This window comes from Lotus japonicus, chromosome 1, assembly GCF_012489685.1.
Source record: "Lotus japonicus ecotype B-129 chromosome 1, LjGifu_v1.2".
Taxonomy (NCBI): domain Eukaryota; kingdom Viridiplantae; phylum Streptophyta; class Magnoliopsida; order Fabales; family Fabaceae; genus Lotus; species Lotus japonicus.
This window is the reverse complement of record NC_080041.1, coordinates 76,084,139-76,104,114: the sequence shown is the minus strand read 5'-3', so window position 1 is coordinate 76,104,114 and position 19,976 is coordinate 76,084,139. Positions and strand designations below refer to the sequence as shown.

General features: G+C 35.5%; 4 protein-coding genes and 1 non-coding gene across 6 annotated transcripts; 3 read left to right on the top strand and 2 right to left on the bottom strand.

Annotated features, from left to right (window-relative positions):
• The first annotated feature begins 2,485 nt into the window (after positions 1 to 2,485).
• LOC130732056 (citrate-binding protein-like) lies at positions 2,486 to 4,284 on the top strand. Its single transcript, XM_057584182.1, has 2 exons — positions 2,486 to 2,856; positions 3,705 to 4,284. Exons 1-2 carry the CDS (start codon positions 2,587 to 2,589, stop codon positions 4,134 to 4,136), a joined length of 702 nt encoding a protein of 233 aa, XP_057440165.1. The 5' UTR covers positions 2,486 to 2,586; the 3' UTR covers positions 4,137 to 4,284.
• A 1,874-nt stretch (positions 4,285 to 6,158) lies between these two features.
• LOC130711925 (3-methyl-2-oxobutanoate hydroxymethyltransferase 2, mitochondrial-like) lies at positions 6,159 to 11,384 on the bottom strand. Its single transcript, XM_057561714.1, has 7 exons — positions 11,195 to 11,384; positions 10,880 to 10,981; positions 8,136 to 8,547; positions 7,667 to 7,873; positions 7,439 to 7,585; positions 6,936 to 6,989; positions 6,159 to 6,845 (listed from the first exon to the last, which is right to left on the bottom strand). The coding sequence occupies exons 3-7, from the start codon at positions 8,544 to 8,546 to the stop codon at positions 6,585 to 6,587; spliced, it is 1,080 nt and encodes a 359-aa protein (XP_057417697.1). The 5' UTR covers position 8,547; positions 10,880 to 10,981; positions 11,195 to 11,384; the 3' UTR covers positions 6,159 to 6,584.
• A 473-nt stretch (positions 11,385 to 11,857) lies between these two features.
• LOC130732055 (citrate-binding protein-like) lies at positions 11,858 to 13,322 on the top strand. Of its 2 annotated transcripts, XM_057584180.1 has the most exons (3): positions 11,858 to 11,956; positions 12,055 to 12,509; positions 12,879 to 13,322. In XM_057584180.1, exons 2-3 carry the CDS (start codon positions 12,228 to 12,230, stop codon positions 13,266 to 13,268), a joined length of 672 nt encoding a protein of 223 aa, XP_057440163.1. In that variant the 5' UTR covers positions 11,858 to 11,956; positions 12,055 to 12,227; the 3' UTR covers positions 13,269 to 13,322. The 2 variants fall into 2 exon arrangements, with proteins under 2 accessions (XP_057440163.1, XP_057440164.1); XM_057584181.1 differs by lacking the exon at positions 11,858 to 11,956 and having other exon boundaries at positions 11,963 to 12,440.
• A 2,922-nt stretch (positions 13,323 to 16,244) lies between these two features.
• On the top strand, positions 16,245 to 17,835 carry LOC130732054 (citrate-binding protein-like). The gene is made up of 2 exons (XM_057584179.1): positions 16,245 to 16,660; positions 17,355 to 17,835. Exons 1-2 carry the CDS (start codon positions 16,382 to 16,384, stop codon positions 17,742 to 17,744), a joined length of 669 nt encoding a protein of 222 aa, XP_057440162.1. The 5' UTR covers positions 16,245 to 16,381; the 3' UTR covers positions 17,745 to 17,835.
• A 449-nt stretch (positions 17,836 to 18,284) lies between these two features.
• Positions 18,285 to 18,358, bottom strand: TRNAI-AAU (transfer RNA isoleucine (anticodon AAU)). The gene has a single exon. It is a non-coding gene; the product is annotated as a tRNA-Ile (tRNA).
• Positions 18,359 to 19,976: the final 1,618 nt, after the last annotated feature.

Sequence of the window (19,976 nt, the reverse complement as noted above, 5' to 3'; positions counted from 1 at the left end):
AAATTCATATAAGAGAAATACAGTGTAATTTTTATGGTAAACAAAACTAGAGTCCAAATTATTTTATAATTTATTTCCATGTGCTTGGGTTTATGTTCTATTTCAATATGTGGCCTTTAAAAACTAGAGTCTCAACAACGGTGCCCACTAGGGTTGGCAAGTTATATTTTAGCCCACCGGTGGACCAGTCTTAAACACCGTTGGATTTAAGAATCTTAGAATATTCTTTATTTGAATGGTTAGGATTTGATGGATGATAAAAGGGTAAAAGTGGAAATAGACCCATCTTCTTCCCAGCCACCTCCTTCAACCCCTCAATTCTGTCATCCTCACACCTTATCCGAAACTCAGTTCTGTCAACGCCATCTCAGGACATCTATGCGAACAGGAGAACGAAGATCTTGTTATTCTTCAAATGAAAAATCTGAACCTAGATCTGAATCTCATTTTCTTCCATGATGTTTTGAATATGATTTTAGAGAGATTGAAGGGTCAGAAGAATCGGTTGTCTTCAACACCCCTATGATTCAAAGCTTCGGTTCTGGGCGTGAGACTCCCCCTTCCCCCAATCGTTAGATACTCATCCAGTTGTGAGATCTGTTCCCTTTACCCATCAATCCAATACTCAGCTTCATGTTACAATCGCTCTCCATTTGCATATGAGAAGTTGTGAAATCAAAGCAAGTTGAAGAGAAGCAACAATCAGAAACCTTTTGGGTTGCAAATCTCACTTATTTTCCTCTTCCTCCCACTTCTCTCATCCAGTGACAATCTTCCTGGGACAATGGCGGAACGGATAGAACCAGAACCAGAACCCTGTTTCTTCAATGAAGAAGGTGATGATTCTCCAATTGAAGCAAAAAATCTTCCTGGGATTCTACCTGACCTATGTGGTTGTTGATCGTTTTCCTCTGTGATTTTTGTTGTCGACGGTTGTCGGCGGAGCATCGAGCAGGGGAATTGCATTCGCCGGATTGTATGGGTGGTGGTGGCGAGTGAGTGCTCCGACGAGGATGTGAATCGCACCGCTCTTTGCAAATCTCACTTATTCTCACTGGTGGCTGGGCTGATTGGGAAGAAGTGGGAGAAGAGGAAAAGAGAATAGGAAGGGAAAGGGAACAGGAAGAGAAAAATGGTAGAGAAAAAGGGAAATGTCAAAATTATCCTTTGGTCAAACGGTGGACCAAAATATAACTTACCCATCCTAGTGGGCACCCTCAACAACTACTTGTACGTTCTATTATGCAATTGGCCCGTGTGATCTTGGACTTTGGGCCTAAACGCCCATTAACCACACAATGGGAGACATTTCCTGGGATGGATAGGTGAAATTTTGAAAAAGATTGCTTTGAAGAAAAACAAAAAAGGGCCCAAATTATTTTTATCATGCATTTTCTAAGATGGTGCATATTATAATTATGCCATCTAATATAGAAAGGGTGACATATGTTAGGGATTCACTTTCATTTCATTGTTCAAATAATACAGGAAGAATTTCATAACTTTTTTCTTTACTTTTTAAATATAATCTGATCAGTCCTTTAGAATAGGGTTAAAATCACCCTTATATGTAATTTAAACAAATCTGATTTTGATTTTTGAATGTGACTTTGTGGAAAAGTATGTCACATCATCAAATGATGATGATATAGATTTATGTTAGATTTACCATCACTTAACTACTATATTCTCCCTTAATGACGAAAATCAACTACAAACATTCAGATATTAGGGCTTATATAGGAAAAAGTTAGAGTATACCAAAATCAAAACTAAGTAATATTACAGTAATTAAAAGTTTATGTTTATTAAATCTCAATGAGGATTAGGCATTTTCGTAGAGCCAGGGTCAAGTGACATCATGCAAGACCTTTGAATTTGGATTATCTATTAAAAATGCCGCTAACTTCAGACATCAACGCTTACTGTGCGTGTTTAGGTCGGGAAACACTAATGTTCATATACACCTAGAATGAGAAAAAAAGATAAAAAAAAAATTTAGATATTGTAAATGATCTGTGATTATAAAAAGTAAAAGAAAAGTATATGAAAAAAAAGATGAAAAAGTATTGCGATTATAAGAAAAAAATAGTGTAAAAGTCAAAGTTGATAAAAAAAAAATGTATGGAATCCCCCACAACCATATCATCAAGTTATATAAATTGGTTTCAAAAAAAAAGTTAGCTATAAATTAAATTAGTGACAATGTGTTTGATTTATTTCTTATTCACATAATATAATCATCTATTTTATCTTCACTTATATTTTTATTCTATCACATTATTCATCATATATCGTAATTTTTTCTTTTATATTTCAATCTCATGAGTGAGTAGAATTGGGTGTGGAAGGGGACAAAGACATGAGTTGGCGTATGAGTTAGGGTCTTAATAGACAGCTTGACTTTTTATACGTTTATATTATATATAGTTTTCAGAACATAAACCATATATGACATATTCTTATCAACCGTACGTGTTTGACTCTCTTCCATATAAAACCATGTACCCATGTCAAACCTTTCCAAACCATCCAATATTAAGAGAAAAGAACTAGTCTGAAACCATCTTATCTTCAACCTCAAAAATGGTGCAGCTGTTACCAATTTTGCATCTTACCATTTTGTCATTGATCATCTACCAACCTTCCCTGGCCTCAGGTGCTGACAATCCCACAAAAGGGTTCGCCCGGGTTCACTTAGACAGCTCAAATTTTATAGTCGAAAAGCCTTACGATGTTGCAGTGGACGAACGTTACAGCTTCATAAATGGGGTGCACAGGTTTTGGGTATACTCCACGGACAAGCCTCACATGCCTAGCAGCAATACAAAGCCACGAACTGAGATTCGTATCACTGTAAGACCCAATTCTCTATGTTTCAGATTTGATTAATTCAGTCTTGATACATCACATCAATTTTTTCTTACGTCTCCAATCCTCTTATTTTCGGCGCTGCTATTCTATATATAGTGGATTAATCATGTTAAAAAGTGGTTCTTTCATGAAGAATATATTGACTATAAAAATTTATCCGATATTATTTATAATATAGTCATTTATGTGCTAAAATTAATTTACATGAAAAAACTCTTTAAACTTGCGAAATGAAATTTTATTGGTTTACGGTAGACATATATAACTTATTAATTTTTTTTTTCTATTCGAGGATTGTAATGAATCCGACCCACCTGTGCTTTCAAAAAAAAAAAGGAGAACCCAACCCACCCTACTCTGCCTTAAAACTGGGCAGAGAGGGACGAGTTGACCCATTAGAGAGAGAATGCGGGTTGGTAACCAACTCGTCTGTCCCACGACAGATTGACAACTTAACCCACAAGAAAAATAATAATAAATGATGTGAAAGCATTTAAAAAATATTTTTGGCAGGTTGGCTTGCGAGTTGGCTTGCCAAAACCTACTCATGAAACCACTTTAAATGAATAAGTTACTCATGCAAGTTGACGTGTTATATAAGGCGCGTAGGTTCCTGAGTCATGGTTGTTTGGCTTGCCCTTATCGCACTTTGTCGGGTTAGCCCACAACTAGAGCTCTCTCTGCCACCCTTTTCCTAAATTTTTTTATTACATTTCTCATTACTTCTATTTTCTATCAAGAAAGTCCACGATACATGTCTTAAACCAACTTTAAGTTTTTGGAGTAAAAGACCATGAATAGTTTCGGCTGACTTAATTTTCACTTTGCAGGGACACAATTATACATCTGGTGTGTGGCAATTTGAAGGGTATGGTTATGTGCCTAGTGGCACAACCGGGGTGTGCATTATGCAAATGTTCGGTGGAACCTCCTCTGCGACAACCTTGCAACTTAGGGTCTACAATGGTTCTCTCACTTATTATAGGTCCCCTGTTATGGCTGAGAACATCTACGATAGGTGGTTCAAGGTGAATGCGATTCATGATGTGGGTGCCTCTAGTGTTAAGGTTTACATTAATGGGGTGCTTAAGTACGAAGGTGCTGATCGTGGAGCCGGAACGCACTACTTCAAGTTTGGGGTTTACGAACAAAATGATCCTTCCGACTACATGGAATCTCAGTGGAAAAATATCAAAGTTTTTAAAAAGGAAAAACATGACATTTCACCCACACCCCAACCCCAACCCCAACTAGAGAGATAAAAAATAGAAGAGAAGAAACTAGAGATATGATGAACGAAAATGTTCTTTATTAGGAAAGAGCATCCATCAAAAGACAAGAATACCTCACCTTTCTGTATTCTGTCACGTAATTTCAAATACAATTTTATTAATACATTTATTTTTTAAACGCAACAGTGTATTTATGTTTGATCATGCATTTCGTCTCATATAAAATAACACAACTATATGATTTAAAAAAATTATATAAAAAAATTACTTAGTTGATGGTATAATACAATATCATTTTTACCTGTTTACTTTACAAAATCTCTTTCAGCGACAAAATTACATGATTTTGAATTTTACATTGCACTGGGAGATACTATGTAGGAGCGAGTTCCAAAAGCTTTTTCAGTCAAATTGATCGGTCTTAGCTAGAACAAGATTTTCCTTCACTAAATTAAATCATATATTTTGTCTGCTCTTATTGTACTCACTTAGTCATGATGACTTATACGCTGAGGTGCTATTGGGCCCTTTGAACCGACCCAACCATCTTTTATGTCTACAAATAAAATACAATATTATCAAAGAAAATTTATCTTTTCTTTGATATGTCATTATTTTTTGGTGCAAAAGGAAAATAAACAATAAACACTACCTAACAACAACACAACACCTCTTATAAAAAACAAGAAGTGGATCAAAATTAAAGGAACAACCCAAATCTTAAGAGTACACTGCAAATGGAAATCCCAAAATGCTAACAATTCTGCACAATTAGCCTCTTTACGCACATGCTTGAAGAAGATGGTCTAATTCAAGGCGAAAAGCAATGGATAAAATCTCATTCAGCATCATTAACATGAGAGGAAACATTGTAGGAGCTTCCAACAATTGAACTGCAGTTTATTATAAGAAAAATAAATTTATTGAGACACAAGATAGTTAATCCAAGCAAGCAGAAGGTACTTGGTGAAAGAGAACAAAAATCTTGCTCAAATACACATATATTGATTCGACCCCACACATCACATGCAAACTAAACTCCAAGTAAATGATCATAGTATTCCTATTGTAGCTCAATAATCACTATTAAGTGCCCGGATGCAGAAGGCATCAATAGCAGGTTGCATACCCTCTTGTTTTTTCTTTGGGGTTCAACCTTTTGATAAAAACTCTCTTGCAGGCACAAACCAATGCAAATTCAGGGAGGAGTATTTGTCTAATTTATCCTCTAATATACAATTCTTAATAAAAGTGTAAAATTTCCAATTCACTTCCGAAGTCATTTGTAGGACCGTGCACGTTTTCTCTATTTTACATTTTGCGGCGGTAAAAAATTATCATAAAAGTGACTGTTGAGAGTGGTAAATATCAGGTTTGGTTATAAATATGACGCTCAAACTAGCTAATTTTGCAATCCATTTCCTCAAGGTTTCCTCCCACTCCTCACATTTCATCATCATTTCAACTGCTTCTACTTATATTACCAAGGCTATGTTCCACATCTTCAGCTGAAACATATGGGTCCTCTTCATCAGATTGTTCTGCCTCTTCTGAACATGCTTGTTTATATTATTTACACTAATCATGCACAGCACAATAAGCACCTCACCGGTGGACCTGCTAACACTAAGTTTCATTCAAAACTTTAGAAAAGTATTGTACAGATAAAACTCAATTTTAAATTGAGATATAATATGCTACGAATATGACATGTATGAAATGGTTGTGAATGGTGCAACACAAATTTCAAATAAAGCAGGGTAACAATAAAGATCAGAGAGTCTATATGATGATATTCATTCAGGAAAATCATTAAGAAAATCTCTAGAACTAAGAAAACCAAGATTATATCAGCCAACTGTTCATCTTTTAGCCTTCAGATAACGTATAACCTATCATCTAGCATTTCAGCTTTGAACTAACTTATCAGCTAGGTGTTGCCAAACCAAAACCTAACTATTATTTCTGAATTTTTAACAAGCAATTTCACAAGTACATATTTAGTTTTGCGAGCTTTAGTAGATTCCAACCCAATAAGCGCAACTTATGAAGGAAAAAAGAAGAACCGGTAAATAACACAATCCAAGCATGTTACCACCCACCTCATTTTGGTGAGTGAATGAAGTAGACATCGGCTTCCACATATGAACGGGTTTACTCAGAGTCAGTTTCCAACATTCTACTCTGCTACAATGCTTCAAAACGTAGGACTATTTTACTGATATTGGCTTTGGTATTTTGGAGGCTCCATATATGACGTTAGATAGCAAAAACATGTTTCTGTACTGTAGCATATCTAGATTCATGCATTCCACCTTGACTATCAAAAGGAGATGAGGAAAAACAAGAAAAGAAATATGCCCCAAGATGGCATCTATCTATCTTAGTCAAGTGTTGTGCCTTTTAATTATCTGACATTAAAGAAAATGAAGGACATCAAGTGAAAAAGAAGGGCTATCATGTAGCTTTACTAAATAATCACTTTGTTGAGTTTCTTTCACCAATTGACTTGTTTGTAACCATTTTCTGAACTGCATCAGACACCGCAGATGCTGCCTTGTCAAAACCTAACCTTTGCAACTCATTTAAGAAACCATTAGCATCTGTTTCACTGATCTTATATGGGCTATGCTGAGCATCAGGAAATGAACCATTTATCACATCTTCCTTATACTCCACTAATGCTTTAGTGATGACATCTCCAACACGGGCATATTGCTTACAAAATTTTGGAGTAACCTGTGAAAGATATAGATAATCTCAACTTTATTTTGAATCCCATAATGAAAGAAAGAACAACTAGGTTAATAATTGCTTTGCATTAAGCACCTTTGCATGGTGGGGGTGTTGTAGCATACCAAGCAGATCATGATAAACTAGCACCTGCATGAATAATAAAACTAATTAGACATTATTGGCTTCATCTGAAACCAGATTCCCCAGAAGAACAAGTGCCAGGTAAAGTTGTAAATGCACAAATAGCGCTTTGTCTAATCATGCCAAAATAACTGAGAAATAATTAAACTAGAGCTACATCCATCTATAGCTTCAGGTAGTCAAGACTCAAGAGACTCAAACAAATCTTGTCATATTCTCCAACTCAGTAAAATCTAGACGCATACATGGGAAATGAAACTATAATTTAAGAGCAAACTCATCATGATTTAAAAGCCAAATAAAGCAAGTTGATGAAGAATAAATGACTTCAAATCAAGCAATGGTGATGTGTTTTCACCTAAACCAAATAAGTGCTACAAATGTAAACCACTCATCTCTTAATAAAAATATCTTATCAATAGATACTAGTTAAGAGAGAAATCAAGCAAACGAACCTGTCCACTGCAAAAGGGTCCAGCTCCAATTCCGATTGTCGGAATTTGAAGGGCTGCTGTTGCTGCAGCAGCCACAGGGGCAGGCACACATTCTAGAACAACCGAGAAGCACCCTGCTTCCTGTAAAGCCAATGCCGTCTCCACAACCTACACAGACATATTCTTCTTAGGATGACGAAAAAATTGTTCAAATACAAAATAGATGCATTATGCAAGAGAGAGATAGACCTTGACAGCACTAGCAACATTCCTTCCTTGAGGTCTAAATCCCCCTAAAACACTAATGGCCTGGGGAGTAAGCCCAACATGCCCCATCACTGCTATTCCAGCCTCAACAATAGCTTTTGCAGCAACAATTCTCGAAGGGGACCCTCCTTCCAATTTTATGGCATCCATTCCCCCTTCTTTCAAAATCCGTACTGCAGCATCCACTGCCTGCTCATAACCAAAACAGCAACACTTACAACCATTTCAAAAGGTAAGAAAGTTCAACAATTGAGTGAAACAAACAAACAAACACCTCAAGCGCTTAATATCAAAAACCTTTAAATTTCATTTTTCACTTACACATATCAATTCCCAAAAACAAAACACACATGACCTGTTTGGAACAAAACACACATTTCAACTCCAAAAGTGACAAATTCCACCCATATTGAAAAAGATAAGAAAATTTAAATAAATTATAGCATATGACCTGGTTGGGGCTGCATTCATATGTTCCAAAAGGCAAGTCCCCAACAAGAAGAGGTGTTTTGGCTCCACGAGCCACTGCGCGGCAATGAACGAGCATTTCATCGATGGTGATGGGAAGAGTGGTGTCGTAACCGTGAACCACCATGGCTGCGGAATCACCGACGAGGCAGATGTCAATTCCGGCCATGTCCACGTGCACTGCGGAAGGGTAATCGTAGGCAGTGACCATGGAGATGGGTTCGGACTTCTTGTGCTTCTGCCTCAACTGGGACAGCGTCACTCTCTGGTTCGAGTTCTGGGAAATGGGTCCTGAGTACACTGTGTTTTCGGGAATGTTGCTCATGCTCTGAATGCGCCTCAGAAGAGAGGAGCATTGGGTTGTTGCTCTGAGTTTAGCTACGATGCACGCCATTCTGCAAGAGGGAGAAGATTGTAGAGAATGAAGGTTCATGAGGTGGAGAATTTGAACTCAACTACTTCCTATTCTGTGATCATCACTATTTTGTGTTCTTTTTCAAAGTGTTGCATTTTCACACCCCAAAGGCCAAAACTAATAACATGACACCTTTCAATTAAAAATGGCCCACCTCAAATTTCATTATTTAATCATTGTTTTATATATACTAGTAAGTAGACCATACAATGCACGGGTATTTTATTTTTTGTTTTAATATATATAATTTTTCAAAATATTATTAATATGAAAATTTATTTTTTGGTGTTTAAATATTTATAGAAAAAAGAAAAAAAAAACCTTTTTCTAAGCTCAACAGATCTCATGACTAGTATTAACATAAAAATATCTAATCACATAGAGCATTGCACTATACGCCTTCAAAAAATAAGAAATGATAATTTCGCCCCTGTATAATTATAAAATTTGACTGGATAAAACTTATCTCCCTTCCACGAAGGCCTGATAATAAACTTTTACAAAGATAAATATGATCACAGTAGTTAAGTCAATAAAATACAAAGCCATTGAACACCATTTTTATTTTGTGTTTTAGTTTTGGTTGTGTAGATTTTATTGCACTGATATGATGCTTTTGAGAAGGAAGCACTGAGAGATTCCTACAATATCTGTAGTATAAAGCAATAATTATTGTAGAAGGAAAAGGAACACAATTTGTAACAAGAAAAGGCTATGAGATCAATGTTAATATATGTAGAAACAATTGGAAGCTTGAACAATAACACTGAGGAATTCCTAATCTCATATTTTATTAATACAGAAAGCATACACGGCAAATAAGTGACAAAATTGAATAAAAAGAGAATAGATGACAAAATAGGAAGAAACAGTTATTACAATCCTTGACAACAGCAACCAGGTAGGACAAAAAAGTGTGGATTCTGCCAAGCATTTACCCAAATTCAGACAGTATGTTTCAAACCATACTTCAGTAAAACATAAAACCCATCTAAAAGCCATTTATTCAGCAATAGAGGCATCAAGATAGCCTCTTTCGGGGCAGTAGCAGAAGCTAGCAGCTGAGAAGAATTTGTAAAACCCATGATAGCAGATGCAGATTGAGCATATGCAATGGTCTACGCTTATAAAAAAAAGGGGAAAATGCATTCAACCACCATAAACTTTACCCCTTTTGCAAATGGGCACCATGAATTTTCATTTTGTCTTAATTAATCCTTAAACTTCTACTATTGTTATAATAGATCCTTTGATCATTATCAGCGCCATGCCTGATTACCATTAGAAAAAGTGGGAACCTTGCTTGAGCAATCAGCTTAAGAAGAAGGTTGTATCGGTCATGGGTAATTGAAAATGCAAAGTTGCATACCCCATGTGAAGGAAGAGCATGTGCGGCCTCTGATGAAATTGATCACTGGTTGTCAAAACCAAGTGTAGTGAAGCAAGTTAACTTGCGTGCACCATGGAAAATTCTCCAAAACTGAAGCTCTTAAAGAAAGTCCTAAGAGTAAGAGCATTACGCACATGAAAATACTAGAGGATGGATTGAAATACAGTGCTCTTTGGTCTTTACCTCTATCTACCAGGCTTTGGTGGTAAAATAAAGCCCGTTAAAACAAGAAAGGAAGGGTCAAAAAGGGAAGCTGTGATGTCTAGGACAGTTTCCTTGGAAAATTTTGAATATAGTTCTTGAGCTTCTGCAGCATTGCTCCATGTTGAACTACAAATCGAACTGATGAAATACAATATATGCTAGTGAAGCAAGTTCCCCTAGTGCAGCATCTTTTTGCCTTGAAAAATGGCTTAAAGGTAAAGGGTCCTGAAGAGCGGTTCTTCAAGAGACAGCGCTAGAAAATCAGACACATCACCCCCCACGTTCAGTTTTCTACATCATACTCTGGGTCATCTTGCATCCCTCGAAAAGCAAGTGATGATTTTAATGCATTCTTAGCAGAAAACTTGTTGAGGCCCGAATTGTATTTCAATTTGAACTTCAATGTTCCAAGGAACATGATATAATAATGAACAAATGACATATTATAACAATAGGTGTAGTTAAAGGATTAAATAGTACAAAATAAAAATTTATGGCGCTCATTTGCAAAAGGTGTAAAGTTAATGGTGGTTGAATGCATGTTTCCCTTAAAAGAAAATGCAATGGTCTGCTGTACTATTTTCCAAATTTCCCAGGGCTATGTAATGTATACTTAATCAATAACCCAATCTTTGGACCCCAAGAATCTGATCAACCCGCTAAAATAACAATGCTAATTGAAGATCAAAGGAATGAATAATGAAATAATGATTCTCACCTTTATCAGTTTTTCCTCTGGGATACTTGATTCTTTGTCTTTCTTCAGTTAATCTCTTACACTTCCTGAATGTTTCTCTTCATCTAGGTTTTTTTGTAAACACTAAAAATCACAAATAAAAACAAGAGCAGCAAACTCAGTGGACTGGCTATAGAAAGAAATGGTCACTCAAATTAGTGTTAGGTAATAGGTTTGTTCAGACACTAAATCTAAACCCACCCAAACCCTCCGAAAAGTAATAGAAAACGATGGAAACCAAAACAGGAAGAACAGGAAACGAAAATAGAACACGAGGAAACGAACAACACCACTAACCTCACTCGCGAATGACAGTAATCAGTGATCACAGACATAAACCATTGAAAATAATATATGCCGCAGTTGCTGAATAAAGCCAAGAACTGAGTCAATATCTCTGTTCATAACCCTTATTCCACTGCAAATGCAATCCCCATTTGTGAGATCAACGACTCTTCCAAAAGCGCCACCAGGTAACTGAGTACTACCTTGGTTTTTTTGTTTTATTTTTATTATTTAAAAAATTTATAAAAAAATTACTTAATTAAAGTATAATACGATATAATTGTAAGCTGGCATGAGCTGGCATGTTACTTACTGATTAGTTCAGAGTTTGTTAGGTTGTTAGATAATTAGTTAGTGTCTAATCTAGCTATAAAGAGGAGTCACAAATTAGTTTGAGAGAGATCGAGAGAGATTGAAGAAGAAGAAACTTTGATATATTGAGATTTCAACTGAATGAAGATACAACACTGTTGATAGCTATTTATAGCTAGATTAGACACTAACTAATTATCTAACAACCTAACAAACTCTGAACTAATCAGTAACTAACATGCCAGCTCATGCCAGCTTACAATAAACTTCTATAGTATTACAATATAGTCCTTGTACTACTACTTATTACTAATAGTGATCCAATGAACTTTTACAAATACACATATATTGATTCGACCCCACACATCACATGCAAACTAAACTCAGTAAATTATCATAGTCTTCCTATTGCAGCTCAATAATCACTATTAAGTGCCCGGATGCGGACGGCATCAATAGCAGGTTGCATACCCTCTTGTTTTTTCTTTTGGGGTTCAACCTTTTGATAAAAACTCTCTTGCAGGCACAAACCAATTGAACCAATGAAAACTCTCTTGCAGGCACAAACCAATGTAATATTGGGGCAGATTATAAATATGCCGCTCAGACTAGCTAATTTTGCAAACCATCCGCTCAAGGCTTCCCTCCATCTCCTCACATTTCCTCATCATTTCAACTGCTTCAACTTATATTACTAAGGCTTTCTCTGTTCCACATCTTTCAACTGAAGGATATGGGTACTCTGCATCAGATTACTCTGCCTCTTCTGAACATGCTTCTTTATATTACATTAATCATGCACAGCACAATAAGCACCTCACGGGTGGACCTCACACTTGGTTTCATTCATCTCCCACTAAACTCCTCCAATTTGCGCCATCACAAGCCATACAATTTACCCCTACACAAACGCTACAGCTTTAGACACGGAGTACACAAGCTTTGGGTACACTCCACAGACAAACCTTTGTACCGAAATAGCCCAACCAAGCCTAGATCAGAAATCCGCATTGCTGTATATAATCCAAGCAACCTCCTTAATTTTCGAGTGAGTGCTCAATTTCTCTCTCAAAGTGTAAGTGTCGGGAAAGTTAGTCAATAAAAGAAGGAAATATCTCATGACGCAGTTCCTTCTTGATTGTGTTGAATGTGGGTCAAGTTAATCCCTATGGCAGATATAGGAACCAACTTCACCAACATTTGAACAATAAGGACCGCGTGGATATTTCTTTTTTTTTTTACAGACTAACCTATTTGACACTTACATTTTCTGTGAGGAAATTGAACATTCAATCTTAATTTTCTCAAGTACACTTTTCTGATTCTTCTTTAGGCTCATACCATATGTCCATATATATGAATTAATGTATTATGTTGCTTTCAGGGCCACGATTACTCTTCTGGGGTATGGCAATTTGAAGGGCAGGGGTATGTGCCATGTGGTACTTCTGGCGTTTCCATCATGCAAGTGTTTGGGTCAGATCCTCCACATGCGACCACCTTAATGGTTAGAACCTATAACGGGTCTCTTTCATATTATAGGGGTCCTGTTCTGGTTCAAAACATCTGGGATAGATGGTTTTATTTGAATGTGATCCATGATGTGGAGGCTTGTAATGTGAAGGTTTATGTTGATGGGGTTCTGGTTTTAGAAGCACCGGGTCGTGGAGGGAGCTCCCATTACTTCAAATTTGGAGTTTATGCACAGAATGATCCTTCCTACTACATGGAGTCCCGGTGGAAGGGAATCAGAGTTCTCAAAAAATGTTCATGATTGAAATGAAATAGAGTTGTTGAGTCATGAAAATTAGTTTCTTTTGATGCTTAATATGACTTTACATTTTAGATTTAGCATCAGACGCCTGAGATTTTACAGGACACAAGCGCAGGAAAATTTGATCTATCAACTAATAAATGTTTTATTTTTTTTGATAATATCAACCAGGTTGTCTAAATGACTCATAATAAAATTTGGGTTAAATAACTCATCATCCAATCATATTGAAAATAAGTGAGGTGGAATTTCTATATTTTATTTATTAATTTATTTCCAACTCACTTATCTCCAATGTGATTGGATGATGAGTTATTTAACCCAAACTTTATCATTGGTCATTTAAACACCCTCAATACATAATTGAGAGTTAAACTTAAAATTCATGGTTAATCATGTCAACTTAAGTTGGGGCTTTTACTTATTTTTTGATTGCAATGCACTAGTATTTTTTACACAAAATGTTTTGATTGTATAATACTGCCTCACATTGTGGAGTGTGCCCACTTGCAAATATTCAAATTTAAATGTCTAAACCATGAAGATTAATACTGGTTCGCGTTGACTCTTACTTATCTTGTGGCATAGGACGGCTGATGTCTAGTAAATCAGACAAAAACACCAGAAAGAAATCTAAAAAATTGTAGTAATCGAACGATAATAAACCAAAATGCATGTTAAAGTTCTGACTATCAACATTAAATATTTCCATATCAAAATCCACAGTGATATTGAATTTTTCTTTTTATGTTACTTGAATTAGTTAATTCACGGGTTGTCTAAATGGTCTATGTGAATTACTATTTACTAACCTATAACTCAATAAACCAATAGAATTTTTTGTAAATAAAATATAGAAATTCTAACACGTTTATCTTCAATGTGATTGGACGATAAGTTATTTAACTCAAACTTTTTCATGTATTATTTAAACAACCCCTACCTCCATTATGAAGGGTTGTTATAAACACCTCCAACCACATCTCTCATCGACCAATTTTTTTTTCGGAAGGGGTTTATTCTTTGCAGAAATTAATTTCCGCATCCTTAGGTCTCTTTGTTCTTATCACTTTAGTTATTCTTCATGCCTCTCATATCAAGAGTAATTTTTTAAAATATCATCAATTCCATTATTTACCAGAATCTAAAACCCGGTACGTATTCTAACCATGGTAGTTGAATCGTGTATCGTATCGTGTATCGAAAGACCTATTTTTTGTCTCGTGTATCGTATCGTATTATGTATCGTACGATACAAACACACACAAAAATAAGTCATAAATGAAAATATATGATATATATATATAATTAATCAAAATATGATAAATGCAACTCTTCATCTCATTCAAAATCGTCAATAAAACTATGCTTTGATCGTACAAGGCTACAACTTAATAAACTTCGAAGTTCAAAATAAACAAAGATGACGAATTGCAAGTGTTCATTCCCTCCAATAAACATCATTAACATGACAAAATGTAAAGTACTAAAAAAAAACGTAAAAAAGGCTAAAAAATAAGTCTTTTCCGAAGTTTTTGCCCAATTTCTGTATCGTGCGATTCAACTTTGTATCGCGATATAACGATTCCTGATACAATACATCCGATACGAGTGCGATACAGGGACTATTCGATACACGGGTACGATACGTATCATTAGTCTAAAAAAACGTATCGTATCGCGTATCGTATCGATGTATCGGCCGATACTTACTACCATGATTCTAACTATTAACGTAATGAGAATTAGAATTTGGCACGTTAAAATCAAAATTGCTCGCCTAGGTTCTTGTTCCCAATATAGCTTTTGGTGATTTACACTCTAAAAACTGAAGTTCTCGAAACTAAATTAGAATAGTACCGGATTTTTAAAAATCTAGTAGTACACATTAACCTTATTGGGATATAAAAACAAGTGACATATTTGCATAACTTTTTTTCTCTAACAATATCGTGAATTGTAAAATTCACGAGTTTATTTGTTCCAACTTTCCAAATATCGGATATTCGAATATTAGGTAATTTCCAAATTACACATTAGTGGGTTTTAGAACCTGTAATGTGTTTAGACTTCAGTTTGACTCCAAAAATTGTATTTTCCACGACTTAAACATATACATACTAGAAATAAGAAAATTCAGTAGATGAATTTTTAACATACTGCATTTTAGAATACGGTATGATTAAAATGCTTTCTGAAGATTGAATTCTCGATCAAATGCATATCTGCTTCACCGATTCCGTCGTCGAACTTCTTGACTAAGGGAAAGCGGTAGAAGTTATAGTTAGGAAGAATTGTGGGGAGAGATGATGAGGAGTACTGTTGAAAGAGACTAGTGGGTGATGGTGAGGGTGATGAGATGATAAGAAATGAGGGGGTTGGAGCGAGTCCGTGAGTGAGCTGAGGGTGAGAATGTGGAAAAGGAAAAGGAAAAGGATAGTTTAATTTAAAAAAAAGGGGTGCGAATTGATGTATAAATTGGGGTGATGAGGTGTTAGTAATAATCTCCATAATAATAATAATGATATGTTCACACTTTAGATTTTCTGTCATCTTATTTTTATTTTCTCCTCTATTTTATTACATCACATATCATATTTCTTAATTCTCTCCATTCTTTTTCTATCTTTCTCGTGGAGGTTGAGAAGTGTGAATTATCCAATTTTCTAACCTCCCCTATCAATATTTGAAAAGTAAACTGTTCTGTTGAAGTAGCTTTAACACGCAATATTTCTTGTTTCATCATCCCCTTGTCTCTTTTCCGACATAAAGATTCGTGGTTATTTTTTAAATTAAATTATTTAACAATAAGTGTTTTCAATAAAAAAATATATGTATAACACCCACCCACCCTTATATTTTTATAAGTCTTATTATTTAATTGTATTTGATTAAAAAGATGCAGTTCTCTTAATTATGGAGCTTAGAGTAGAGTAGGTATTATATATAATTTAATTATTCAATTGAGAAGTTTGAACTCTGAAGTACTCACACTTCCTCACTCCTTCAAACACTCAGCATATTTATACATTCTCTAATTTGATCAAATGATCCCATAGACTACTTCAAATTCAAATAGGGAATCCCAATTTATATATCTTCAATCTAGGAAGATGAGATATATGTGCCAGGCCATGGTTGCTCTTTTTAACTTCCTTGTTTGTTGTTCATTCATGCATGCAGCAAGAAGCTGGCCGGGGGTGGACCTAACCTTTGGATTCAATGAAGTTCCTTTGAACAGCTCCAACCTTGTTATTCAGAAGCCTTATGATTTGCCTGAAAGCGCTCGCTATAGCTTTGTCTATGGAGTACACAAGCTGTGGGTGTATTCCACCGATAAACCTCACTCCGTAACTAGCAAAACCAATCCCCGAACAGAAATCCGTATTACAGTAAGTAGTAAACCTATTTTTATTGAGATTTCTCGCATTGATTTGAAATATGGTTAGATATGTAATATGTTAGTGTATAGTATAATTCATGTGGCTCTTACCTAAGCTTTTGGATAATTTGTAACTTGACATGAGACATGGTATAGATTCTCTATGACTAATTAAGTGGTCTAGAGTTCGATCATTGTTGCCTCATAATTCTAATTAAAAGTTAAATTTCAGCCCATGATAGGTGAGTTAGTATATTATTCATGGACTATTGCGGGATAAACATCACAGAAATAGTTTAATATTATATTCTAACAAGATAAGTGTTTATAAAAGGTAAAATAACTATCGACATAGCTAGTATTTAGGAGAGTTAAATCTTCTAGATTTGCTTTACTACTCTACTCCAATTTCATCTTCAATTAATTATATTCCTTCCCGTAAAAGTTCAGAAGTGACTAACTAATTATTACAAAATGACCCCTTCTAATTTCTAGAAGTGATCCTCTGAACTTTTACAATCTCCATGATACTCAGAAAAATAATGCTATCAACTTAACACACACTTTTAATTAATTTGGAACCTCCAAAAGATCTTGGATTATCATATGTTTTAATCAAACAGTTCAAATCCAAAGATCTGAAATGAAGCCCACAAATATTATTGTGTATCTCGCTTGTCAAATTTGTTCGCTTACCATTTCAGGGCTATGATTATTCATCCGGGGTGTGGCAATTTGAAGGGCATTTCTTTGTGCCGGATTGTACTTCCGGCGTGTGCATTATGCAAGTGTTTGGGGCAGCTCCGCCTCATGCCACCACTCTTATGCTCAGAACCTACAATGGTTCACTTTCATACTATCGGACTCCAGTTTTGGTGCCAAATATTTGGGGAAAATGGATTAAATTAAATGTGATCCATGATATTGATGCCTCAAATGTGAAGATTTACATTGATGGAGTTTTTGTTCATGAGGCGATGGGACGCAGTGGGGTCTCCCATTACTTCAAGTGCGGAGTTTACGCACAAGATGATGCTTCTTACCGTATGGAATCCCGTTGGAAAGGAATTAGAGTTCTAAAAAAATGTTTGTAACATGAGTTCGAGAATGCGGATGAATTTCATGTAAAGTAATAAGTTGGAAGAAAATCAATTAGTGAAAAAATGTCCCATAAATTTTTTTTTATACGTTGTCTAGTATCAATTGAAAATGAATCACCAATAAAACTTTACATCCACACAAAAAAAATCAATTGAAAGGGAGCAAGAGTTGTGAAATAATGTTAAATCATAAATGACTTAAAAATTGCTATTGCAAGGGAATAAAGAATTCTGAAAAAAATGGCAAACATTTTTAAGTGTAGGAAAAAAATCTTAACTGACTTAAGGTTAATTTTTTCCAATGATTCAAGTTTGAACCATTCACTATTTAATATCAAGTGATGTTAAAAAAAAATCAAAGTGACGTTTTTTGTTTTTGTCAACAAGTTACGCTTGTAAGGAGAGGAAAAAAAACTGCAAAACAACGTTGTGGGCTTGTGGCCCATATGTTTTTTTATCCATAAAGCTATACGGTTTTGACAAGAAAAAAAAGTATATACGGTTTAATATTAAGTGACGCGGGAGTTAAAAAAGTGGCCCATGCAGGTCTCGAACCTGCGACCTTCGCGTTATTAGCACGACGCTCTAACCAGCTGAGCTAATAGGCCAGATGTTAGTAGAATTAAAACTTTCTGTTTTGACTGTTTGCGTTCTATTGCAAATCAGTAGTTTCACTCAGAAATAAAGCATCAGTAACTACTAACTCATTGTTGCCCAAATAAAAATCAAAACAGAAGTAAACAACATCATAACAACCAAATAATATTCCATAAAAAAAACATTGTAAATAATAATCTTTCTCTTTCGTATTATGTATTGATGGTGACAATATGAGATGTGTATTTATTTTATCATCAACAGAATAGTGGTCTAGAGTCTAGAATAAGTGGGATTTCAGGCCATAGGGCTTAGGGCATGGACGTCGAAGACAAATGGTGGCAACGATTTTGCTGGCGACATCATCGCAGTAGCCACGGAGGAGATCACCTTCCTGGCGGGTGAGGCCAAGCGTGAGAAGCATTTCAGGCCAGCATCATTAGGCTATGGTAAGGAGGGCATGACAACAAGTGGATCCCAAATAGGTCTCGTCGTTGAGAAAGAAGAGGATGGCCTCACCAGTGCAATGCTGGAGCTCAAACATGGTCTTCCAGCACTCGTTATTGTTGTTGTTATCATCAAATCGTAAACGTGTGGCAATTGAGGATAACATGGTGGAACCCAATGGCAAAGGCAAGGGCCGGCTCAACATAAAATAAGGCATAAAGAAAACTTTAAAATGAGACTTTTTTTACCTAAAAAATTATTTCTTTATTAAAAAAATTATGTAAAAAAATATCATTTTTTGAGCTTTTTAAGATGCAAAATCATTTATTATATTATCATAACCAATTTGATTTAACATGTCTTTTTCCATCTATATCTATCTATCTATCTATCTATCTATCTATCTATCTATCTATCTATCTATACTATATATAAAGGAAGAGTTTTTGCAACCTTGAGGGCAATTTGGTACTTCAATATTTTATTGTACTATATTAAAAATTTAAGTATGGTTATTTTGGTAAAAATACTTATTACTTCTTCTTGATTCAATCACAGCCGTTAGTTCCCTTTACAATCTTCCTAGCTTTTTGGCTTCTCAAACGTATCCGCTCACACTTTTCGTTTTCTCCTACCGTTCTTATTCTTCTCTTTTGCACAGTTTCAGTTCTGTTGTACGCCTTCCTTTGTCGCTGTTGATTTAATTCCTTTGTCGCTGTTGTTCACTAGATTCATCTCACCGTTGGATTTGGAACTCCCGCCGATGCTGACCGCACCGCTGCTTCCGCCTTGGATTTGTGGCTTCGCCGCTGCGGTGCGCCTTGGCTGGGTTTATCATGGTGTTAGGTTTCTTTATCTGCAACTCTTTGATTGTTCTTCTTTTTATCTTTCATTTGTTCATCTCAATCAACCTTATTATGTGATTTAGGGTCTCATCTTCTCTTTCATTTTTAATTTACTTGCAGTTATGCTCTGGACAGGCCAAATTTGAGGGACTTTAATTCATTTGAACTGACGCCCATGCTTGCATTTTCTGGGTTAGAATTGAATTGATGTTTTTTATGCATGTGTTTTTTTACGGTTATGGAGTTGTCAATCCCCATTGTAAGAATGGTTCTCTTTTTTCCTCCTACATAAATTATAGAACTAATTTTTTTTTGAAAGGCTGCTGATTTTACATTC